Below are 27,586 nucleotides of genomic sequence, written 5' to 3' on the forward strand. Positions count from 1 at the left end.
AGGGGGGAAGCACTAATCTACATTTATGCTAATGGACAAGTTTTTGACATGTTTTGGGATTAGGGGTTTGCGCTTTCTAAATAATGGAAATTAGATTAATTGTGAATATTATTTTTAAAATGTAGACATTTTTATAGTAAGTACATTTTTATATTTAAGATGGTATATTGAGTGGACTAAACATACATTGCCAGATTATTACAAATTTAGTATATTTTGCTGATAGTATTTAGAAACCATTTCTGTTTCTTTTACTGCAATGATAATATAAAAGGCCTAATTTTGGATACATCTGTAGTATTATATTTGTAGGGTCCTTGGCATGAAGAAATAACGAAAAGCTGGTCATTCTTGTGCTGCAGGATCTGTGCACGTGAGAGCGTTGTTGAACTTCATTACCCAAAAGGCAATGCTCACAGAGCGTCACTGTGCGTCAGCTCCAGTTGCCCAGCCACAGAAGAAAGAGGAGGCGCACAACCTTACAGATAGAATAGTTCAGGGATGCTTTTTTTAACGATTATTGTTGTTTAAATTGACATATACACTACGCGCCTGGGCCAGTCTATCGGCACTCTTTACCCCCGCTCTGGCACACACGAAACCCGATATGAGCGGCAGCGGGCGGCCCAGGACTAGCTCGTTTGCTGAGCCTCCGGGGATCCCGGGAGCCGCTGCAGCCGCCGCCGGATCAGCCGTCGCCGGTGGAAGCTCTTCAGGAAAGACGGGGGGCGCGCAGGCCTCAGCCGGGAGTTCGTCTGCTTTCGGAAACCTAAAGCTGGGCAGTGAGTATCATTTAATGACATCCCGCGACAATCCCAATAAATGTGACGATAGTAGACCAATAAAAGCCGAAGTGCTAGTCCGTATAGCATGATGCTCATTAATTTGTTTGATTATTTTGTAATGATCGCGTTAACCTACTTTAGGCGGCTAACTGGCTAAGCTAACGTGAGCTTGTTTTTGTAGACGGATCAAGGGCTTTGATTGCGCTAACTTCATTAGCTCGACAATCCTTCATCAGAAAGAGGACTAAACACATCTGTTATGATCGATATAGGTGCATCAGATTTTTGGCCTTTTGAGCCCTGTTTTAAAATATGATTCGTTGTCTGTAGGATCTTTAGACGTCGTGTTCTTCAAGATATGCTCGCTTGGCAACAAAGCTCAGTTAGCATAACATCTAACAGATTGTATCTTCTATTCTGCATATACTTTAAATATCGTCTGTTGCCCTGGATGCATTTGATCGCATCATAAATATCCTTAACGTTAATCGGAACGAGACATTATTTATGTTAAACTTAGAGAGTATCAAAGTCTTGTTTTGCTTGTTCATATGATTTAAAGGAATATATCGGAATCAATATATGTAACTCATTATTAATGTAATGTTAAAAGACTCACTAATCGCAATCTAATAGAGCTATCATACCAAAGTCTTGAATTGAAGCACTGCGTCCTATAAGGGGAAAAATGACCATTTGTAAATTGGTGGTTGGACTACTGTAAAAACTAGTGGTTTCCCTAGAGGCATAAACCTCTTCATTTGGTGCTCTATAAATGATTCCCAGTGACTGCAGTGCTGGCAGCAGCGTTCATCTGCACTGGTGCTGACTGCTGGATTTCCATGGGAAGTGGTGATGGGTGTTATTACTAGGATTGAGGGGAGATCAAGTGGGTGGGTGGATTGTACGACTGTAACCCACGGTCCTCTGAGAAACCTTGAACCAGTAGTTACAACATACAACAGCCATGGCTGTTTTTGTGTACATGTTTTTCAGCCTAGTAGCCATTTTTTAATTGGCCTGCTGACATTTGCACTCACAAAAACTTGATACATTTTAGCCACACATTTTTATCAGGGAAAATGCAGTCGAGTTTCCATTATGTATTTGTAATACGTCTTTTATTAGATTTTTATTTGCAAGTATGTGAGGTATATATACACAGTTCTGCTGGAAGCAAAGGTAAAATCATCATTCAGTGCGTCACTGAAAGCCGCTAAGTGGCATAAACATGATCATGGAACACAAGACAGTTCGCTTAAATGACCTGTATCTCTCTCTCACATCATATGCGGTAATACTAGCCGGTATTTTAATAACCAGCTTTGGTTCTGGCTTTTCAGAATCACAACGGTTCAGGTTCTATCTGATGATGATTTTAAGATAATTATTGTCACATGACTGGTTTAGCAGTTTATTCTGTGAATGTTTCCCTCATAGTTAATGAGCTTGTCTACCTGATTAAAAATATATCCACATTAATTTAGGTGTTTCCATCATAAAATTGTCATTAAAACTTTTTTTGTGATAGCCGTGTTAACTGGTCACTAACCCACAGTGTCCTGGAGCCCACTTGAAATGTTTTTCTGATGGAAAAATAAAAATCTGAATAGCAGAAATAACAACAGCTGTCTGTTCTGCTTTGATCCAGCAAATAATAATTTTGCCTTGTAATGAAACGTTTGTTTAGGTCAATCTGTCATTCCTTCTCTAAATCGGAACTGACAGGATTTGACGGACAAACATCACCCTATGGCTTTTTGTCTCCAGGCATCCCCATTATCCAGGTCTGCTCTTGTCCACAGGTGGAAATGCGGTCAGATTTGAGCTTTCTCATCCTCCACCCGTGTTCAAACGGTCTTAAGGGTGTTCCTGCTATTTCTAGTGATAAGCTCTGCTCGTCGTTGTGTTGTGTTTGGACACGCATCTAAACATGGGTGTTGGATTACTATTAACACCTGTCAGACGGAGTGGCAAAAAGGCATAGCATGCTGAATAAGAGGGCACCAATGAGTTAAAAAAGATCTAACACTGGTTAACTGTTTGTTTAACACAGACCCAATATTTTCATGTGTTTAATAGCCTCTCGGCATGCCTGAGTAGTTTCAAGGAATAGTTTACCATTTATTCACCTCTGTGTCGATCCGAACTTTACTTTCTTTCATGGAACATGAGAAATTGAGGAATGTGCTGATAACCATTTCTTATGCAATTACAATAAATGGCCACGGGTGAGTTCAGGCTTCAAAAAGCCTGCAAAGCACAATAACAGAATCATAAATGTGACTTCTCTTTTCAAATCACCGACTTGATTAGAAGTGTTACTCATGTTTGTAAAGGTGTAATTACATGTTAGCTTCATAATTAATACTGTCAGCGCCATTTTACTGTTTTTACAGTAAAGCTTTACAGGAGCTTGTCTAACACAAATCCTGCCGCATACAATGACTACATGGACATCACACAATTCTCACAGAACACAAATGATATTTTGCACTCATTTATAGTGCCATGTAAAAATGTTCCATAGTCTGGTTGTCTTAAGCCCCATTCACACTACCAGCCGCTTTGTTGCTGTATGTGGCTGTTTCCAGTGCTGTCGCTCTAATGTTATTGGTAGACTGCACGTTTGGCCATATCTTAAGGAAATGAAATAAAAAATGATACATAATACATAGATATCATTCTAATTTGACTAGGAATGAAACTAGAAAGAATTAAAAGTAGCATCCTGCTGTTGGAGAGTGTTGTGGTAAACCACAGCAGTGCTCAGTACATGGAATCATTAACCAGGTTATCGATCAATCAACATATTAAACTCCCTCATACTGTTCAAAATTACTGAAACGTCTTTCGAATTTGGCAAATATTCAGTTTTTTTGTCACTAATAATCAACATAATGCAGGAGAAACTGTAAAATGATCTGCAGCAGTGCTAAACTGTTCAGTGCATCATATAACCACACAGACTATCAATGTATGAATCAAACTCTCTAAGACTGTCAACAGTTTCTTTTCCAGGCATCATTTTATTAGGCCTATATCCATGTATGTGCTTAGTCAAATCATATAAAATCACTCCGAAACTCTGTCCTGTCATGTCTTGCCTGCACTCGAGGCTGTGACGTAAGCTCCACTGACATTCTTGACTCCTGTTGGATGTCGCTTGTGAAATTCGCTGCTCATTTGCATGAAGTTGGAATTTCTGCTTTTTTTTTGCGTGTCTGCTGTCGCTTGACGTGCCTACATTCTGTCGACAGCATTCACTGTCGCTCGTGTCGCCGGAAGTCGTCAGCGCTCCATTGAAAATGAATGGGATCATATCCCTGGCGGTAGCTTTAGCCAAAATGCTGCATTTTATCGCAGAGATATTATTATTTTCCAAGTGGAGCAATAATTAATGCAAATTTTTAAAAATAAATGTTACATTTTTCTTCATACAGTGCAGTTGTCAAATTATTTTGATGGAAGCTAGAATATAAGTAAAAGTACAGAAAAACTGAGATTGACAAATTTATTAATGGAATTTTTTTTTTAAGAATTGAAGAAGAATTGAATGGTTATTGAATCTTGAATCTAGAGACCAACCGATGGTAATATCAATATTACAAAAAAAAACAAAGGGGTAGAAAAAAGATAATATTTGTGAAATCAATTATTAGTCAATCTCATATGAGCATGGATTAAACCATGAGCATTAAGGTATATGTTCAGATTTCTGCCACTGTTTTTGAGGATTTCTTTTATTTTGAGTATTGGGGATTTTTTGAGAATTTGTCATTTTATCACTTTCAGTTCAACATAGATGTTTAATAAGTGACAGCATTCATATAGAGCAGTGTTCGGCAACTTATGGCACACATGCTGACATTGATCAGCAGCATGTATGATAATCACACACATGTGACTAGCTAAAGAGGTGTGTGTCCCTCGAAAAATTACATGTGGATGTGCCTTTTTGAGGTAATCGTTCCTCATGGTCACACAGCCTGTTTTATTAAGTTAGGAGCTGTAGTGTAATATTTTAACATGTGCTTATGAGAAGATCCAACAAACCAGTCACACGACCGGAGGTGCATTTTTGTTGTTGTTGTAATTTATCCCTCTGCTTGCCATAGGTTGCCGACCCCTATATAGCATTTAATGCAGGTTCTACATGCTATCACAGGATTGTGTGGTTTAATATCTATTAATATAACAGTCAGATGTTTCAGTTGGTGACCTTTTTTTTTACCAATTGTCTTTAGGGGATAGTGGGAAAGTGACAACGGTAGTAGCCACACCAGGGCAGGGTCCTGACCGTCCTCAGGAGGTTTCATACACAGACATCAAAGTGATCGGGAATGGTTCGTTTGGAGTGGTGTACCAGGCTCGACTCATTGACAGCCAGGAGATGGTGGCCATAAAGAAGGTGCTTCAGGATAAGAGGTTTAAGGTTAGTATTATAACTTGCATGTGCAAGCTATTGTCCGTATAATAATAAAACACCCTAAAAATGTATAAAACATTCATGTACACACAAGACAAAATGGAATGTTTTTACTTGTAATGCTACAGGGCTTTTAAATCAGGCTGCTACAGGCACGTTGTAATTATTATTTTGTTGGTTTTGCTTGGATTTCAAATCTAAAAGAACAAAAAGTCTTAAGATCTCACCAAAGCACCCCCTTTAATGTTCAACAGCTTGTACAAAAAAATACAAAGTGGCAAGCAATGCCTTATGACTCCAAAGTAAGTTGTTTTGTCAAGACTCAGCTGCCTTGAGGAAGTGTTGCTCTTTACAATTTCAGAAGACCTGAACCACTTTCAAATAGACCTTAAAGTGAACCAATTTTTTGATATATATAATATTTATTTAGTTTGGTTCACTTTAAGGTCTATTTGAAAGAGGTTCAGGTTTCCTGTCCTGCTATAGACATTGTACCTATGCTTAAAAATGAACTTGGGTCTTTTTTTGATCGCCTTTAAAGCAGCACTAGGTAACTTTTCAACCTTCAAAATATATTTTCAAGACTCTTGTGATGATACATCGACTTACAATAGGTTGAATGACATGTCTGCCATAGCTTGATGGGGTCTGTATCCTTTTTATTCGTACTTTTAAACTTCGGGTTTCGGGTAGTAACCCGAGAACAAAAAGAACTACAAAATTCGACACTTCCACCAACATCCACACTTCCTTAAATTCGGATGTGCGAGCCCAACTTTGTTCGTCGGATAATATAGTCATGTCCGAAGCAGCACAGACAAATAAGAAAGAAAAGGTTTTGTTGGAGGACAGCAATAAGAGGAAACGAAAAAGTGGTCTGTTTAAAGGCAGGACGAGGATCAACATTGGACCAGCGTTTGCTCGTCGGCGTGAGCTGAAGGAGGCGTGCCCGAGCGATGCTGTCCTGCTTGTTATGGTGATTACCTACCACTCAAACACTGAATTGAAGTATCATAGATTCTGTAAAACGGTAACCAATAGACTATTATAATGACGCTGGCTTGTAGACGTGAGCATAGTGATTATTTTGCATTTGAAAAAAATAAAACCTGTGAAATTATATTCATATGACATGCTGAAACATATGCCACTGACTGTACCTGGGATGAAGACATTTCACACGACACACGCCGCCAGAAGAACACCTGCATGTGAACTCCTCCTGCAGTGTTCAACTGTTAGTGCTGCACCAACCCGTGGGGACGCTTTTATGAAGTTATTTGGCCCGCACCACTGTATATATTTTTACAACCCGCCCCGCACCCGCGACCATTAAATAGACATACGGGGTCCGCGGGTTATAAGACGACCCGCTCATCACTAGTTCAGGGCGACCAGGGTTGTCATGTCAACAAATGCACGCGCGATGGCATCCCCTGTTGTAGGATGACAGAGCTTATGACAGTAGTTGAGGACATTATTTTTTCCCAACTGTAGGGGGACCCCGAGAGCAAAAGTTGCCAAGTGCTGCTTTAATTGTAATAGGCTATCAGTCACAAATGTTTTCACTTAAATATTCGATTATTGCAATGTAATGTTTATTATTATTATTATTATTCAATATTACAGTGTATATATTATTATTATTATTCAATATACAATTATAAATGTAGTGTAATATATTGCGGTCATAATTTCTTTGTGTTTCTATATGTAATTGACAGGCTTTTTTAATCTCATTTTGTATGCAAAACTTAATATTCTGCATTTTTTTACGTTTGGTAAAAACATATATAAAAAATATAAAAAAAGTTATTTAAATGTGAGCTTGGAGTACTTGCTGTTCACAGCACTTGTAAAGCTTTAAATGGCAATCTGTCTAATCACAGACCTGAGACGCGTGTTAATATCAAATGTAAATGGAACCACTCTGAGTGTGAAAACACTGAATCATGAGTGTGTGTAGTATCTTACAGAACGTATGGAGTACAGCCTTCAACTTTACAGTGCGTTTTAGTTTGATTGATAGTGCAGCACTAGTTTTAAATGGGCTGCACAGTCAGAGCAACACATTTTCACAGATGAATGCATTAAATAAGATGGATGTTTGATTTTCATTGCATGCTTTTACTGTCCTTCACACATCATTTCTTTCGCTACAGAACCGTGAGCTACAGATAATGAGGAAGTTGGACCACTGTAATATTGTCAGGCTACGCTACTTCTTCTACTCCAGTGGGGAAAAGGTTGGTTTTTCTGTCCAACCTTTCTGTTTTTATATCCCATCGATATCGTTTTGTCATATTGAATAATATATGTTTGAAGAATGTTATCTCTCTTGGCCAATCTAATCTGCATTTTCTTCTCGCGCTTTCTCCTCAGAAAGATGAAGTGTATCTAAATCTGGTGCTTGATTTTGTACCAGAAACCGTGTACAGGGTGGCACGCCACTTCAACAAGTCCAAGACCACCATCCCCATTATCTATGTCAAAGTAAGTCTCTGTGTTATTATGACTGCTGCTACTGTGCCTATTCATATGTACATGGACAGTAAACAATAACATCTTTCTCTTCTCTGTCGTTCCACCCCCCACATTTTTTCTGTCTTTCTATCTCAGGTGTATATGTATCAGTTATTTCGCAGTCTGGCGTATATTCATTCCCAAGGCGTCTGCCATAGAGACATCAAGCCACAGAATCTCCTGGTGGACCCAGACACAGCTGTACTCAAGCTGTGTGACTTTGGCAGGTGTGTGTCCTGACACTTCTCTGTGTGGCATGTTTAAGATATATACTGATCTTTAGGCCCCAATTTGCTACAAAGTTCTTTTTAGCTCTTTGCTTGGGGAAAAAATATATAAAATGCCTGGAGGGGGAAGCCTATACAGTTAGCGAACATCCTAATGCTTCTAGGGGCAGCGTTTTGCACTGCCGTCAAATCAGGTCGGGTTAATAGCACTTTATACAATAAATTGCTCTAAACAGGGTACCCGTGGGGTCTTAAGGCTTAAATTTCAACATCAAAATTTTAGGTCTTAAAAAGTCACTGAAGTATTGATTTCTGGGTCTTAAATAATTTTACACAGGTCTTAATTTTCCTACGTCCATGTAACGCTATCTCTATTGCTCATTGAAATGCTCCTAACAGCTTTAGGGTGTGTGTGTTTATTCCGTGTAGTTCTTTCTTTCACTAGTCCAACTATAGTTCACTGTATCACAACTAAAAATTAGACCAACATGCAGCTAATATTGCAGCCAATCAGCTTTCCTGTTATTCTCTTTTGGATTGTACCACTGACGCATAAGGATTTTATTCTTCAGCTAACTGTTCCGTGAACGCGAAAGCGATTCGGCAATCTTTTACACCTGCCGTCTCGCATAATGACCAAATAAATGTACAACATGCCTGACAGCACTAAAAAAAGTTAATAAAAGCGATGTAAACCCCAAACTCAATTCAGCACTGACACACAGACCGATTTCAGACCAGCTGCAGATTTTGTGCAAGCATTTTGCCGCCTGTTGCTCGCGCGAGTATACCAATACCCTTGAATGATCAAATGCACATTATTATGCCTATGTCCATATTGCCGGTTATGTCGTTTGTCAGTATTGTATCTACACATTACTGTAAGTGTACATTACTTTTTATAGTGAAAGCAACCAAATCTAGCCTAGACCCGCTCCTGTCTGTCGTTAATGTTAAACAAAAAACAACTACAGGAGAGAAAACAAACTGTAGCCTACTTAAACCTAAAGCACTGTTTGTATATGTAACTTTATTGACCTATTGTCATTTGTTTATAAGTTCTTATTTTATTACTGAGCATTTACCTAATTACTTAATTAACACTGTACTAGAGATTGTATTGTTCTTCACATGCACAGTAACTGAAATGTTAAACTGTTAAAAGAAAAGGCTCAAAAAATACAGCATAGATGCATACTAGGGCTGCATCATTTGGGGAAAATATGTAGTTGTGATTTATTCTGGTTCAAATTGCGATTTAAAATATTATTTAAAAAATAATATGATTATTTTTGATAATTATGATTATTATTACTGCAAAAACTATATAAAAAAGAAATTACCATTACAATAACATTTTCATAATAAAAACTAAAAAATAGAGTATGTCAGAATAAATATAATAATACTAATTATTATTATTATTATTATTAATTATAGTAATATGTTACAGAAAACGTATTTTACAAAAAAAACTGCTGGGTTACGTATTAATATGCAGACAGCCTATGACTAAAACATTAGAAAGGTCTAAGCCTAAGGAGTTATTGTAAAAAAATTAAAAAAATGTCTTCACATAACTCTTTCCTTATGTGAAGCTAACGCTGTAGGATAAATAAACAGAAGATAGAAACTATTTGATTAAACATGACGACAAACATCACTGCAGCAAAATATGGTGCATTTGAGTTCTTTTTGAGGCCGTCTAAGGTATTTTCATAATAATAAAGTATATTATAATGCAGTGCTGATTGACATCACTGTTTTACTTCATCACTGTATAGAATACTATAAAATAAAAAATCATCGGCCTCATTCTGTGATGAGAAGCCACATCAGCTCACAAACACTCGACTGACAATATGAAGCGAGTTAACATGTTATTAAACATTGTCTTTTGTTGAAGAGGTTTATGAACGCTTCACTAATTTGTGAAGATGTTTGACTGTTGCTTTTTCAAACGCACGTTATAAGCGACTCAAACTCGCAGTCTTTCAGACGGAGCATTGTTTACTCCTGATCACAGAGCCGCTCTTCACTAACACTGGGCATTTATTTATTCCATTAAAATCACACAGCCTTTAAGCTTTCATAATCACACATTACCCAAATATCGTTTGTGGTTCAATTTCAATTAATTGTTGCAGCCCTAATACATACATTACTCGTCAATATCTCTTCCCTTTGTGTTTTGAACTTTTCAATGCAGATGGAGCGCAGCGTTGTGCCCCCATGCCCATGTTCATCATGCTGCGCACAGGACGCGCATAAGCAATATGTGCTGCTCTTCATTGGAGTCTTCCGTATTAGAATAATTTTGCACAATGAAAGATTATTAATAGCCTTTCTTGTACTGCCCCATCTATAATGTTGCTGCATCGTTAAAAAGCTGCACTTTTATTAGTTCCCCACTATTTTTTTTTTCTTTCAGTAAATGTTTATAGTTTATACAGTTATTGTGATTTTTCTAGAGGAACTTTTGCTGCTGAATTATGCACTAATCTAGTTTATCCACCAAGTAGTATTTTTGTCATAGATTGATTTTTTTTTATAATGAAGCTGTCTGTATTTATTATATTGTGTTTAACACACAAGTGATTATCAGTTCAAAACCATTAGGTGAATTGCGTTGGTATCCGATCGAGATTCAATACTCTGAATTGTTGCTGTCTCCTTTAAAGAGTTTGTTAGCAAGCAGCAAAAGACCCCTTCATGTGACACATACAATAAAGTTTGTGTGACACAATCACACTCGAAACTGCAACAATCACACTCGAAACGCAGCAAACGTGCCCAGTGTGAAAGACACATTTATAATCTCTCATCGTTTTGTCTCCACAGTGCAAAGCAATTAGTTCGTGGGGAGCCCAATGTGTCATACATCTGTTCGCGGTATTACCGCGCTCCTGAGCTAATATTTGGAGCCACGGATTACACATCCAACATTGATATCTGGTCAGCCGGCTGTGTATTAGCAGAGCTGCTTTTGGGACAGCCCATATTCCCCGGTGACAGTGGAGTGGACCAGCTAGTGGAGATCATCAAGGTGCGTGGAAAATCTGCAATGCTTTATTTTTAAGAGTAAATTAAAAAAATTTCATAATTCTCTCTCCGTCCACCCTCGGCAGGTTTTGGGGACCCCCACAAGAGAACAGATCCGAGAGATGAACCCCAACTACACAGAGTTTAAATTCCCACAGATCAAAGCACACCCTTGGACAAAGGTATAGCACCTGTTGCTTGGTTCTCAGTTAGCTCACAGATACCCCTTTTCCACCAGAATGAACCGGGTGCTAGTTCGGAGCCAGTGATAGTGTCAGTTCTAAGTTGGTTCGACTTGAGAGCCTTCTAAGAACCGTTTTCTTTTCCACATGCTAAGAGCCACAACAGAGCCAGGTCTTACGTCATACCAGTCCTGCACGGGTCCATCCCAGACCCGTTAATATTTGCCCGTTACCCGATCCCTGCCCGCAATAAATCACACACGCTAAAATCATTTCAATTAAAATGCTTTATTTTTTTTAATATTGCACTTCTCTCAACATCAACAGCATCATGAATGGGCTAAAGAAACAGGCTAAAGTGCCTTTATAGACTCGTTGTCAACAATTTTATATACTTCACTCTCCAACTTTACTTTTACTTCATCCATTGCTTATCCTGCAACGCTCGCTCCATCTGGGCTACGAGTGGCATCAACAAAAGTCACAGTGGTGGTGACGTGATGGATCAAATGGCAAATAGTTGTTGCGTGTATGTGTAATGGTAAATTGGACATAGAAATTGTAATACAGTATGTTTGGGGGGGAAGAAGGACGACCGGATCGTTTTGATCGTTTTTCGAGAACCGGCGAACATTTAAAAGACTTAACCAAACAAAGCGAAAGTAACGCGGCCCCTCACGGACATCTGCCACGCACACACATAATAAAACAAACACAACTCAACGTAAAATCCAGGTCTGGTGATCTCTCGTCCTTATATGCCGCCGAGCTTCCTCGTGAGAGGATTTGAGACCGGTGTGGCTCACAGGTGACACTCATTCGCCATCACGCCCCGGTCTCGCTCGCTCCTCCGCCTTGCCACAGCACAGAAAAATATTGCACATATTTTTCATCCGCGCTTCTACCCGCTCGCACGGAATTAATTATCCGCCCACACCCCGCCCGTGTATTTTATAATTTATGTCACAATCCACCTGTTTTAGCCACTTTTATGCCCGCGGGTACCCGACCCGTTGCAGGACTCTACTGCTAGCGAGGCAGCGGGAAACACACACACACACACACAATTTCCAGGCGTGTTCTATCTAATGCATTGACGCTGCGCAGACCAACCCACATATGATATCCAAATACTGCGCGAGCGATTCAAAAGCATAAGGGGGCCTTTGGCGCTCGCTCTACTTTGATGTCATACGCAATCAGTCTGCACAGCGCGCGCCGATGCATCTCGAACAAGCCTTCCCTCAGTGGCTCATGGCTTTATGATCCTACATCAGCATTAAAACGCCGCAAATCCAACGCATTTGTGCAGCTCTCCATGATTTGTATAGACGGAGATTACAATCCAGCAGCTGTTAGCTTGATTAGCTGCTATTGAAAAAATGGCGGTCACAGGTTTGTGTTCATCTTGTTGGTCACGGTAACGCCGCCCCCAGCCGGTGACGCAAGCGGTTCTTACTTCTAGCCCAGCAATGTTTTGGTGTTACTTAAGAACCACTTTTCCTGGCTCGGAGCTGGTGCTTTGGCTGTGGAAACACAAAGAACCGATTTGAAACTAGGCTCTGGCTCCGATTTAGCACCAGCACTGCCTTGGTGGAAAAGGGGTAAGAAAGAAACATTTTAGGTCTTTACTAGGGGTTGCACCGACTAGTCAACTAGTCGACCTTAATGCTCTGTCATGACACTTTAAGAGGGTTTTTAGAGGCCTATAGAGGGCGCAACAGAATAAACAATTTCCTGACACGCAGGCTCTGTTTTGAACAGTTAAAAATGACAAATAAATGCATACTCTGTGAGCTCTCCACAAGACACATTTGATTATACCATCTGGATGCTCAAAGTTTATCAGGATAATGCAGGCTTATTGTACACGTAAGTTAATCATCGCGCTAAACTAATGTGTCTGCATTGGAACACACACATAGCCGATCGCACATCACGTGGAGATCGCGTGCCTCACAAAACCATTCAGTAGCGCAGAAATCTATCAACACTGTGTTCTGTGATCTATCAGTAAAAAAAGCTTAGAAACTGAAAAGTTCTAGCATATATTTCTTGATAACTAAAACCCACAGCTTCACTATTAGTAGAGAGACGCTGGCAGGTAGAATTAGTTACTCATTAATGCACTATATACATGTAATCTTTATTGTGCTACTTATTTGCATCTTATTCAGAAAAAGCAGAAATCTGTGAGAACTATAACGACCATAAGACAAAAGAACTGATACAAAAGCGGTTATGTAGGATTAATTACCTTATGAGCAGCGCTGTGTCGTATGCCATAGCTGTCCTGGGCACAAGAAGACCCGAGTTCGAGTCTCAGCTCGAGGTTCAGTCTTATTTGTTCATTAATGACGTCATCAGTGACTAGTCGACATCGACTCGACTTTCATCACATAAATGTCGACTTTAAAAAAATGGAAGTTGTTCAACCTCTAGTCTTTACAGAAGGTTAAACTGGTGATGCATCAACATGACAGTACAAGTGCTTCTGGTGTGAATACTCTCACAAGTCTGCAGCTGCAGTGACAATGTAGTAAGGCGGCGTGACACGGCCATGAGGCGGCTTTTAAGCACCATTAAAGGTAGGATAGGTAGGAATTGGTTAAATGTTTTTTCCAAATTTGATTAAACTTTCTTTATATATCAATACATAATTAAAATGTAAGTACTCTGAAAAAGAAAGTATAAAATTTGAGTGTCTGTAGACCTCTCACAACTGTTTTAAAGACAGCTCATTATTTCCATCCACTCCACCTTCTCCCTTCTGGGCTCTTTCTAAAGCCACGCCCCCAAAATACATAAACGCGCTACACTGACCGCGCTCAGCTGGAAGACGCATTATTTACCTCAGACGAGCAGTGTGCATGTAGTGACTATGTCAGAATCACATGTAATAAAAAATCAAACTTTATCAATATGAATATAAACAAATAAGATGACTTTTAGTACTCACTATCAAGCTGGAATACCGATACTGGTAAAATTTAAAATCTATTTTTGTTTGATTTGGTAACGAGCTAGTTATATTTATAAGGCAAAGAAAACGGGTAGCAGCATGTTTTTCCAATAACATCAGTTATACTGTAATGAAGATGAATTTCGTGTAAGATTCATAACATATACTGTGTTTTGCATGTAAGAGTTTCCATGATGAAAGAATTGTTGATTAGTAGTAGCTAAAGCTAACTTAGTTTAAAAAAAAGTTCCTGGATGCGGTGTACTAGCTTTTACATGAAAACATAAACCAAAAAAATGTATAATCAAAATGAAAGATGACCTGTCCAGCAGAAATACAGCCAGCAATGAGTCGTTTTTCAGGTCCCTCAGTTCTAACCATCGTTGAAAAGCCACGCAGATATTTACTCGCGTTTGATTTCTTTGTTTATCCAAAGACTTTCTGTGCATTGCCTTTTTTCGTGCTATCTTCCTCTTTTGCATTGTTTGCCTTCGCTGACTGTAAATCCTGCACTGTGAATTTTGAATGCTCTTTCTCTGCCATTATTTTGCCTAGGTTTCTTGCCTCTTGAACTGCTCAAATCAAACGAGCGCGCGCATGTGGGCAGATCCTGTAGCGAAAGCGGTGGTCGCCATGGTAGCGAGAGAGAGTGACAGTCGCCCAAGCCAATCATTTGTTTCGTCCCGAATGAAAATAATGAGCGGTGTTTATTGCAGATTAAAAAGTCTAGAGTCACTCGATTTTTATACTCTCCTTTTCAGAGTACTTACATTTTAATTATGTATTGACTTATAAAGAAAGTTTAAACAAATTTGGACAAAAGTGTTTTAGATCAGTCCTACCTATCCCACCTTTAAAGAGTGCCAAAACAGCATTGTTTGAATTTCATTTGAGTTGATGAAATTTTAAAGCTCAGACTTCATAATGTTTCAAAAGTACATCAAATAGGGGTGTAACGGTACATGTATTTGTACTGAACTGTTTCAGGGCTTTTGGTTCGGTGCACGTGTGTACCGAATGCAATCTTTAACAGCTAACAGTCAGCTTGTTTTAAGCGCAGAACATACTTAAATCCGAGTCCTCACACGAACATATTAGGTATTCAGGCCATTTCATCACAAAATTCAAACGATAAATGCTGTTTTGACACTTTTTAATGTGGTGTGATTGATCACAGTATAGTACACGTCAGTTAAAACGTTGGCAGCGCGTGAGTGAACGCGATCATCTCTTCCTAAAGAATAAACATGAATTAATATCTCTTAAGGTATGTTGAGTATACATTAAAACTTACTGAAATGTATAATATGTTGTGTAATTGCTCAATCGGTGTTTCAACCGCGGAAAGACAACAGCTTGAGAACAATGTCCCATAGCATCACATTTACCTCGAGCAAGTCATTCAGTGTCCACCCCACAGCTGTTAGTTCATATGCACTTATTAGCCATTATATTCTACTTAACCTGTTAGTGATATCTTGTTTATTTAATGCATGTTTAATCTGTCATGATTTGACAGCCGTGTATAAATTATTTATATTTCAACATTGAATTGGAGAAAAATAAATAAATAATTATATTTAGAAATTAATGCAAAAACTGCCTTTTGAAGCTTATGAGTGTTTATTATTATATCTAAAAATAAATGAATTGAGACTAAATGTTAGGCTCTGTTGTTAACCTTTAATATTACAATTTGTAGCCTAAGTAAGGACTCCGTATATAGTTTACAGCATTATCTTTAAGAAACTTTGTTATAATTGAATTAATTTAAGGACAGACAAATTTTTTCAATATATCACTGTTGAATAAAAATAAACAAAAAGCAATTTAGCAAAACTGCTGTACCGAAATCGGACCGAACCGTGGCATCAAAACCGAGGTACATACCGAACCAACAGATTTGTGTACCGTTACCCCTAACATCAAAGGTAACAGCTTTTGGTGCACTACAAATAATGTTTAGTGACGTGTTGTCCTCAAATGATAACAGCACTAAAAAGATTGTGGTTCATTAAAAGGATATTCATCAAATCTGAGTAATTGATATTGTCACCCCAGCCCTAGCATATTCCTGTCACGATAACAAATTTTGCTGGACGATAAATTGGCCGAGAAATTATTGCGATAAACGATAATATTGTCGTTCTGAGACCAATTTCATCTAAAATAATGATAATGGCATAATAATGCAGGTAAACCTTTTCAAAGTGATTGTGTTTTAGGTGCATATTAGGGGTGGCATGTTATCAAAACCCACGGTTTGGTTCGTATCCCGGTTTTAGGGTCACGGTTTTCGGTTGTATATGGCTCGTTGTTGGTTTTTCCTTTAATCGTTAACACTCCAGAAATGTACTTCAGCATATGATCTTCTTCTTCTTCTTTCGGCTGTTCCCTTCAGGGGTCGCCACAGCGAATCATCTGCCTCCATCTATTTCTATCCTCTGTATCCTCTTCTCTCATACCAACTACCTTCATGTCCTCCTTCACTACATCCATAAACCTCCTCTTTGGTCTTCCTCTTGACCTCCTGTCTGGCAGCTCTAACCTCAGCATCCTTTTACCGATGAATTCACTCTCCCTCCTCTGAACATGTCCAAACCATCTCAACCTGGCCTCTCTAACTTTGTCTCCAAAGCATCTCACATGTGCTGTCCCTCTGATGTACTCATTCCTGATCCTATCCATCCTCGTCACTCCCAAAGAGAACCTCAACATCTTCAGCTCTGCTACCTCTAGCTCTTCCTCCTGTCTTTTCCTCAGTGCAACTAGGAATATATATATAGCTTAATTATCTGAAATTTAGGATACAGAAGTTAAAAAAAAATTCATATCGTGTAATGCACAAACTGAACTTGACCATCTCTGAGGAAAGCTTGGTGAGATTTTGAAATGGCAAGAGAGAAGACATTGATGACATGCTTTTCATTTATTTGACAAAAAAAGGAGAATAGGTATTGCTATCTACAGGAACTTAAGTGCCTTTTTAACACACAAAGATTGAACTGAAGAATTAACTTGCGTTTATCAAACTGCCAACTTCAGTGTAGCTTTAAGCCTTGTTTATACTCGATGTGTCTGGATGAGCGAGAGGGTGTGCGCGGCAAAACCCCATTTCGCTTGGCGGTGTGCACATCAAATTTTGTAACTATGTGTCTCCACAACCGAAGAAGCACGAGTTTGAGGCGAATCTGGCCGAGCATGACATCTCATTACGCCGCACTCAGTGTGCGCATCGTGTATAAACACCTGCCCGAACGAACGAGGCGCGCAGTCAGCGAGAGAGACGAGGAAAACAAATAAGCATGCAAATGGAAATTATCGCATCCAGAAAAATTATCGAGCTAATTTTTAATCGTGCGATTAATTGATTTATTGACTATCGTGACAGGCCTACCCTTGCATTCCCACAGCTGACATGTTTACATATTGTAGCTTGTGTGCACAAAATAGACTGACTAATGTACTGTCACAGTTCCGGCCAGTCAGTTTGGCCCTCCCAAAAAAATATTTTGCTGAAATTTTGGTGCATCACTAGGTTAATCGATACTCTATGCTGTAGATGAAAATCTTTTATTTTTAAACTGGTCAGATGTGACATTTCCCTGTGAATCTGTGCATTTGTTAGGTGTTTAAGCCGAGGACCCCTCCTGAAGCCATTTCATTGTGTTCTCGTCTGTTGGAGTACACGCCGGTGACACGGCTCTCACCGCTGGAGGCCTGTGCACACGCTTTCTTTGACGAGCTGCGCCAGCCGAATGCACGTCTGCCTAATGGCCGAGAACTTCCCCAACTCTTCAACTTCAGCCCTGTGGGTGAGTTGGACTGAGAGAACTGCCACTTCTGTTCAGATCGGATTAATCAGATGCTCGCAGTCTCTCTTCATCTCTACCTCTGTCTCTATCTCACACATATTAGAAGAACTTGCAATTTAGAACATAAAGATGTTGCTTATATCTAGTGAGCTGAATTTATTAGTCTACTAGTAATTCATTTTGTTAACCAAAATGACAATGTTTGACGACCTTTTTTCTCATGACTAAGACGAGATGACACAAATACCCTTAAAAGATAATTGTGACTATATTCACATTGAATATCGAGGCAAAAAAAAAGGCGAGACTAAAATGTAGTTAAAAACTTGGCCAAAATCACTTATTTGTCAGGGGGAAAAATAGGAGCGTTCATGCTTGTGGTTGTCAGATTAAATCCCCCAATCACAGCTTTTCTGTTAAAGGTGCACTATGGAGTATTTTTGCAGTAAAATATCCAAACACCACTAGGCCAGTGTTAAATATATTTTTCAGTTGAGTACTTACAATATCCCAAATGTTTCCAACTATTTGTAAATTGAAAAAAATTGCTATTTTAACCAAGGAGCCGGGACGTCTGAGAGAGTCGCCTGTCAAATTGCATAATTTTTCTCGGTTTTATTTGGCAGAAATACTTTACTCTGAACAACAAGTGTCAGAGCAGCCGCTAAGCGAATGCACAGATAATGTCATAACATCATTTTAAACACATTTAAATGTATCTAATATGATAAACAGAGCTGTTACCTCATACTCATGACCAGAAAAGCGAAAATGGCGCCGGCGACTGTGTCCCATCATAATAAAAGTCCCGCTGCTCGTGAGGCGTGTGTTGTTCATCTCATTAACAATCGCTCCAGAGGCCTTGCTCCACTCAACAACACTCGGTCCTGCTCTGCTTCATACTACAATAATGTTAATAATCGCATCCATGAACGTGATTTCTGCCAAGTCCTAGCCCAATTCTTTTCCACCAGCTGTAAGGTGAAGACCACATGTACCAAGATTCTGCGTTCAATTAAACTACGCCTTTGTTTTGAATAGGCGCCCTCTAGTGCATGGAAAGGTTAAATAGTGTAGCTTTAAAGGTGAACTATGTAGTATTTTTGCAGTAAAATATCCAAAAACCACTAGGCCGGTGTTATATATTTTGTTCAGTTGAGTACCTACAATATCCCAGAAGTTTCCAACTATTTGTAAATTGTGAGAAAATTGCTATTTTAACTAAGGACAGGGACGGTTCAACATTGCATTTGAGGGAGTCGCCTGTCAATTGCGTCATATCTGCGTTACCCTCGGTTTTGGCTTTTATTTGGCAGGAGCGCTTTACTCTTAGCAGTGTGAACAAGTGAACGCACGGAGTAAAGTCATAACAACGTTTTGAACACACTTAAATGTATCTAATATGATAAACAGAGCTACATTACCTCAAAATCATAACCGGAAGAGCGGATCTGTGCAGGCGCCCGGCAAATGAGTCCCGTCCCGTCATAATAAAAGTCCCGGTATTCGCGAGGCGGGTATTTGTTTAACAATCGCTCCAGCAGCTGTGCTCAGGTCCATAACACTCGGTCCTGCTCTGCTTTAGACTACAGTAACATTAATAACCGCATGCATGAACGTGATTTCTGCCCGAGTCCTATTTTCCACCTGCTGTGATGAGAAGACCACATCTCCCAAGATGCTGCGCTCACACGTTGCGTCATCAAACTACATTTTGTTTTGAATAGGCGCCCTCCAGTGGACGGAAAGCTCCATAGTGCACCTTTAAAATAACACATATCTGGTGTTTTACTTCAAATGTGCAATCTGGCAACCAAGTGCATGTGAGCTCTGAACTCACCTCTGTTGCGTGCAGATGATCTGAAAACACCAATAAACAAGTAAGCTGCATTTCAGCCATCTCAATTTGAGATTTTCTGCTCAAATTAAAGTCGGCCTGTGTTCTGTCACGTCTCACGAGCAGCTTGTGCTGTTTGTGCGACTAAATATGCCATCAAACATGCCATCAAACATACCTTCTCAGTGATGAACTGTAATAAATCCAAGCATGGATCGCCTAATGTGTGACAGTACCTAGTCTTTTTTTGCTGTTGTTTTAATAGAAATCTTTAATGTGGAATTTCATGTTACATATCATTAGACATTAGATTGTTACAACCCTACTCAGTACCATGATAATACATGAATAGAATTCTAATAAGCTACAATAATGAATACAATGGTCACATGCAACACAACTATTTTGTTCCAAATTGATTCTGCCATTATTGATGATCCTGATTGTCTTTAAAAAAAATGTTTTACAGTTCTTACTCTGTACTTGTATATGCTAAAATTGTTGTTGTTGTTTTTTTGTTAGTTTTTTACATTAGAATGCCATTTATTACTGTAAAGCTCTGTTGTTTAGTTACGGTTAGGAACACGTCTTTAACTTAACTGCGCATTGTCAAACAAACAACTAGACAGTAATTACCGGTAATTTAAGTCTAATGAACCAAAAAGTGAACACAGCAAAGCAGTGGTTCTCTGTTTTTTGAAAAAAAACCTGTTTGTTTTGTTAATTACAAACGTATTAAACAATGATAATAAATAAATACATACATAAATAAATAGCAGGGTTATTGTAGTTATTCAATGGTAACCACAAATGAACCATAATTTTGCTTCAAATCCATAGTTTAACAATATATTAGGTATTTGTGTGGTTATACAAATGGTAATCATTATGGCAAAATCATGGTTTTATTATAATAAAAACATGGTTTATGATCTAATAGAACCACATGTGGTCAATTTCCGTAAGTGTATATCTGTGCTATAGCCTACATTATGTGCAAAAAAAAAAAATTACTACTTGATTCCCCCCCCCCCCCCCCCCCCCCACCCCATAAATTCATTTTTGAAAGTGTGTAACTCAGGCCCTGTGTGCTCTAGGAACCGGCAGACAGTTTGGGCTCTTTCCACTAAATTCCAGAAAATAGTGGAAAAAATAAGTATGTCTGTGTCATGTTGGATGACAGATTTATTCAAATGGGTCTGAAGGAATGACCCCCCTTTTCCCCTCCCCCGACCCTGTTACCCCCCTCCACCTCCCCCTACTACCATCATATACAGTGATATAAATGCAATATTCCAGTGTCATTAAATTAATTGTACATGCTGGAAGCAGCCCAAACTGTCTGCAGGTTCCTAGAGCACACGGGGCCAGAGTTAAACACTTTCAAAAATGTATTTATATAAAAAAATCAAAAAGCGCCTAATTTTTTGGGGGGTTACACAACAGCTTACACAACATATACTTACATGTTTATCACTTTTAGCTGTGTTTTATGTAACTTTAAAGGGTTTCCTGTAAGATGACACCAACATTTTGAACCTAGAACACTGTATGTGTGTATAGGAGATTTTTCAATTGGGGTCGGCAAAATCCAGGCGGAAATGGCACCAGAGTAATTCAGTGTAAATACATTACTTTGTGTAAAACAAAAGCCAAAGTGATGCATATCTCCAGAAAGCATAGACTCTAAGCTTTGAAATGGTACCACGTATGACATCATAGCTCCTCCACAGACATTTAAAATGGATTATAAGTAAATAGATGACGATGTCATTACCGTCCCTGTACAGGGTCCACGGAGTTTAAGAGGTTAAACTTAACTAAACTAAACTATCTATACAAGTAGTTATGTCTGTATTAATGTATTAATTTGTCCTGTTATTGACAAAATGTGCAACTACATGTTCGAATATTTTTTTTTGTGTTTTTTTTTTTAGATGGAATATTCAAACGTCATTTTTGAGCAATTTTGACAGCCCTAGTGAGAATCGTTATAGATAATTTCCATTATCGATTATTATCGATTTGATCAATAAGTTGTTGCAGCCCTGTTAATAAGACTAGACTAGGGCTGCGCAATATATCGAAATATCGCAAGTGTACATATCGCAATATGCATAACGCAACAGCGCGCAATATCTGAATATTTTTAATTAGCTACTTCAACATTGTGAAAGTGTATGTTTTAAGTCAACGCATCTAGCAGAGATTAGACTGGGCACACGACTGTTACTTATGTGACTTGCTTGACGGTATAAAAAATTGTCTTGATGAGTATTCATGTAAGCACAGTTAGTTATGCTTTAAGTGAACGATACAGTTGGGGATAGAAGGCGAATGCGGGCCAATAGGATCCGTGCATAAGGTCGTAGTGACAGCCTGCTAATACAGTAAACTTGCTAATAATACAGTAAACCTGATGCTGTCTGTCAAACAACAGAAGAACAAGAGAAAATTACTGTGCTCTTGGCTGAATAACCTTTTTAGCTTTTCAGTATATATTTAATTCATGTGAAGACTACGGTTTTTAGTTCTTATTTTTAATTACAAAGATCAATTAAAATAACAAAAATAATTGTCCACCTCTAGTTTAGGTGTTTTTGTTTATCTGGGTGTTCTTGATGTTCAGTTTTAGGTTCATATAACTATATTACTAAGTCAAACAACAAGTTTTTGGTATTTAAATATTGGCATTACATTTTTTTGTTTTTACATTGATGTTAAAATTATTTTGACAGATTTATAACATACATTTTTGCTAAAACACTGCTGATCACTTTCAGAAGTTGTAGCGATGCTTTCTTTTCCCAGAAAGAATGTGAAACACATTAATAGTATCATTAGCAGTTTTTTGTTTTTGTTTTAAATATAATTTAAATGCATTTTGCACACTAATAACAAAATTGTATCACATATCGAATACCTCATTATTTAACACGGTATGGCATTTTTCTTCAATATCACACAGCCCTAATAAGAACCAGTTCATAAGTCATTCATTTGCGATTTGGGCATCATGGTTTGCACAGCAACATAAATATCCTTCATTGCAGAGCAGAAATCTGATTAAATTATATCAGATGAAAGCATATATACTCAAAGCTTTTTTTGATCATTATCAAGCAGCAACGCTTGTCCACATTGATAATGAGCGCGACATCATGTTAGATTGATTTCTGAAGGATTATGTGACTGAAGACTGGATTAATGATTGCCATCACATGAATCTATTTAAAAATGTATTAAAATAAAAAAAATTTTTACTGTATCAAATTGGTATTTTGATACCCCCCCTTTACTGAATAGTGAGTAAATACAAAACATTTTTGTTGATTGTAAACATAAAATATTCACTTCAGGTATAATTCACTACAATAATGACTTTTGAGATCACCCTTGACTGTTGACAAATCAGTGTGTCCCTTTATCACAGCTCATAGTAGTGTCTGTTTGTTAACTATAAACTGGCCACTTTTGAGTTGAAGTGCACACTCTGTGTATTATAGTGAACAATGTATTGTACACTCTCACACCTAAAGAAAGCTTGATGGTTTGATGCATCGCCATGTGAATTCTCCCGCTGCGAAGCCTGCGATAGATACTTAAAATGAATCCACAAAAGTGAACTTAATATAGATGGTGCTGCCTTTTAGCTTGAGTGATTCTGTAATTTGCCAGCTAAAAGATGTAATTTTTAGGAGCCAGTGGTTCCCTAGTCCATTTGTTGGTCTAGAGCTCTGCAAATAGTGGGTAAAAGGGTACATTTTGTAATGCAAACTTTTTTCAGTGAACTAGTCGCAACACATTACATTTTGGCCTTTAGGAATCGTAGAAGGCATCATAATTAGGCTAACTGCAGTTTTAAGCGGCTTTCACATCCTGTGACGCAAGTACAAAGCTATCTTGGTTTTGACACCTACATATATTGATGGCTAACCTCTGTCTCTCTCGCCCTGCAGAGCTGTCTATCCAACCACAGTTGAACTCCATTCTCATTCCTCCCCATGCTCGCTCGCAGACGACACCTGCCTCACACGGTACTGATCGCACATACATTACCCTTCCTGTCAGTCTGTATGGATTTGTGAATGCACATGTCCTGAAGTATAACTCTGTGTCGTCTTTCTGCAGAGGGCGGTTCAGACGGTCCAGCCCAGTCTGGTCCAGCACCGGGACCCCTGAGCAACAACACCTAATTCTTCCCTCAGCATTACTTAGACATCATCACCCCTCTCTCCTCATCCCTTCTTTCTCATTCCTCTCTCTTTCCCAGCAGCAGCTCCAAATAGTCTCTCTTGCCCACTCTCACAAACACACTCACACTCGTCACCTCGTGTTATCTGTAGTCATGTTCTGTGTGTGTGATGCCCAAATTAATGACGTCGATCATCACAGGAGGTCGATTTAAATTCAGTATGATTATCAACCCATGATTGAGTTGATTGTCATCTTTAGGTTTGAACACTGGGAAGGGCCAGTCAGGGCACGTCTGCCCCCTAGTGGCAGGAAGAGCGCCGCACAGTTACTGCTCTCTGCCCGAGATGCCATCCATTTGAGATTTTAAAGAATGATATACAATATCAAGCTCATTTAAATTTGTTTTTGCTCTTAAAATGATACATTTTAGCTTTCTTTACGAGGTCTTGGACGAAAGCAAGGACCGCAGTGTGTTTTATAAAGCAGCAAGCATGTCAGTGTTGTGTGTGTGTCCAGATGTGTGATGTTTCTCTTTGGCGAGACGAAAATGAGTAACGGGTGTCTTAATATGTGCGTATGTCAATTTTAAGTAATCATTGCACACTCTTGTGTTTTAATTTCATTTTAAGGAGAATATTTAACTGTTCGGATAAGCAAAGACAGGGTTATCTGTTTTTTTTTTGTGTGTGTGTGTGTCAGTTTCAGTATGAAATGTGCTCATTTTGTTAGTTCTTTGTGCATGTGCATGCACACACACTTATAACGCATAGGTCAATCCCGTCAATAGCTGTGTTAGCCATTCTGTTTGAAAACAGAATTTACATTATGGAGTCTACACCTGTGCGTGAGTGTTTCTACACATTGGCGTGCCCATTAAATGTGGATTTCATGAATATTCATCCAAGTTACACATTGATACATGAGCTCACACGCACACCTTTTAGCAAATGAGACTTTGAAACAGAGCTGTTTGTCTTTTCCCTTCTTCCTTCCATCCTCTCTTCTCCTCTCTCATTGCTAATATGTAAATGCCATGTACCTTTTATTTTGTTATTTTTGTTATTGTTATTCTATTGTCCTTGTAATTAGATTTTCTCCTAGTCGAGCAGTGCTGGTATGAGAAAAAACCAGCCTTTTTCGGTCTCTATCTCTCTCACTCTCTCTCGCCCTCCCTCCTTCCCTGTATCCCTTCATCATACAACTGTATATAACATTTCACCCAGCCTCTCTCTGTGTCCAGGGAGGAAGACGAAACTGAACAAAATTTTGTTTTTACCTGATATCTCAGTCTTTCTCTTACTCTCTCTCCTTTCTCGCCCAAAACACCCACCCACCCGCCTGCCTGCCCTGCCCTTCCCCCTCCTCATCAGTGTTAATTCTGATCCTTTTATTTATTGTATTGCTGTCTGATTCTGTTTTTAACAATCTGATGGGGGAGGGGTTTTGTGTGTGATGTCATTTGGTGTAAAGTTCATATCTCAAACTCTGGAATATTGTCTGATAGAATGTTCTGGAAAGGGCAGGTACACACTACCACCACACACAGGCTGCTCAGCCCATCAGTGAAAAGATGAACGGTTAAAGGGAGAGAGAGGGAGAGATAAACAATGTTTTTGTTTGTTGGTATAAATAATAAACTCATTAATAAAGTTATAAAATGTCTCTTTGGGTTAAATTGTTTATTTATTCATGGATCATCCAATTGTTTTAATGTTTTTGGGAAATTAAAGGTCATAAAGTCTTAGATATTTTTAATAGCAAAAGGCAAAAAAAAAATGTTTTGTTACTTTTATTAAACCATAAACACTATGCTACTGCTCAAAAGTGAGTATGAAAAAAAAAAAGATTCAGCAAGAATACTTTATATTTATCAAAAAACAATTTATACCATTACAGAAAATTACTGTTTTAAATAAATGCTTTTCATTTGAACTTCATGTTCATCAAAGAAAATATGGTTTACAGAAAAATATTAAACAACAAACGATTTAAACGTTGATAATCAAAAATGTTATGAGCAGCAAATCCGCATATGATTTCTGAAGGATCATGTGACACTGGAGTTATGATGCTGCTTTGCCATTAAGGAAATTACATTTTTAAATGTTTAATTAGAGAATAGTTATTTTTGTAATATTTCAAAATATCACTGCACTCCAATTTGTCCAATTTAATTGAGGGCAGGGTTTCCATGCAATAAATATGTGTAGCCCCAGCTCAAACTGATTCATGGTCCAACTCAATTTGATCAAATATAGTTTAAATAAATACACTCATACAAATAATTTTGTGGTGAAGTAAATACTACAGAAAAAAAACATGTAATTTGGACATGAAAAAGTTAGTTCAGGCAAGAAAAAAAGTATATTCTATCATACCCGATTTAAGTATTTTAATGTAGTAATTAAAGCATAAATATCAGCATTTTAAAATTAAATAAAACTACTTAACTTTTCTCATACAGGTGTTCCCATCATGCACTGGGGTTTGAATAATTATAAGGAGGAATTTTTTGTGCTGTTTTCCAGCTGTATTTGCACAGTTTTATGATTGCTTGCTTCTGTTGTTAGGTTTAGTAACTTGGCATCTTGAGTTCATTTTCTACTCAAAACGATCCATCAAGTGTTACCATCACTGTATTTTGTTCCAAGTATTGAGCTCTCTGTGTTCAAGTGCTGTTATTTACATTATGTAGTTTTGGTGTTTACACAATATTGCGTTATTTACTTCTAAGTAGATATTTCTAAGTAAAGCTTACAATTGAAAAATGTGGTTTAGTTCAGTGTTTATTTTAGAAATTACTTTTACCTGCCAAGTTAACATTACTTATTTTCTTTGTTAATTTTACTTAGTTTAGTGAAGTTTACTGAATTTCATATGTGAAAATGACAACAACAAGAAAATGTGTGGACAAACGTTGTAAATCTTATTTTTCTTCAGTGTATAACACATGCCCACAAACACGTCACTCATTTGCATAATGGTAACCACAGAATTCAAAAACATTACAGAAACTCCTCTAAATCTCCAACATAACTGAACATTAAACACGAATATTAAGTAAAAATATCTTTCCCTTTACTGAAAAAAAACCAAAACATTTTAATCACTAAAATTACTCTCCTAATGCGTTCCCTTGCAAAGCATGCTGGGAACTACAGATTTACTGCACAGTTTAATGTCAACAAAAAATATCCCTGTATTTTTAACACAATTAAGTAAACTTATGTTGATTGAACGCAATTAAATTGTGGCATTTTAATTTAAACTTAACAGGAAAACATTTTGTTTTTGTTTTATTAAGCCATAAAAAAAAATACCTCTTTTTTGTTATTGACATTAATAGTTGTGTTCAATTTGATTCGGTGTAGGCTTAAAGGTTAGGTACGAATCATAACATTGTGAATAGAAATAACCTTTTTTAGTTGTTTGTTAAATGGAGATGATAACTAAACTGCTGTCTAGAGCTCATTAGAGTTGAAGACACCCAATATTTTTGATGCCCGAATGATTACCATGTGGGTCCTCATCTCATATCTGAACATTCTTCAAAAGTCAATTGCTTTATTTTCCTGTTGACTCATATC

The 27,586-nt window shown here is 38.1% G+C and overlaps 1 protein-coding gene across 1 annotated transcript; it reads left to right on the plus strand.

Moving 5' to 3' along the window:
* The first annotated feature begins 416 nt into the window (after nt 1-416).
* gsk3ab (glycogen synthase kinase 3 alpha b) lies at nt 417-25,661 on the plus strand. The gene is made up of 10 exons (XM_067448885.1): nt 417-782; nt 5,033-5,220; nt 7,377-7,460; nt 7,597-7,707; nt 7,834-7,964; nt 10,806-11,010; nt 11,093-11,188; nt 17,779-17,965; nt 23,762-23,839; nt 23,934-25,661. The coding sequence occupies exons 1-10, from the start codon at nt 608-610 to the stop codon at nt 23,996-23,998; spliced, it is 1,320 nt and encodes a 439-aa protein (XP_067304986.1). The 5' UTR covers nt 417-607; the 3' UTR covers nt 23,999-25,661.
* The last annotated feature ends 1,925 nt before the right edge of the window (nt 25,662-27,586 follow it).

Source organism: Pseudorasbora parva, chromosome 7, assembly GCF_024679245.1.
Source record: "Pseudorasbora parva isolate DD20220531a chromosome 7, ASM2467924v1, whole genome shotgun sequence".
Lineage (NCBI taxonomy): Eukaryota > Metazoa > Chordata > Actinopteri > Cypriniformes > Gobionidae > Pseudorasbora > Pseudorasbora parva.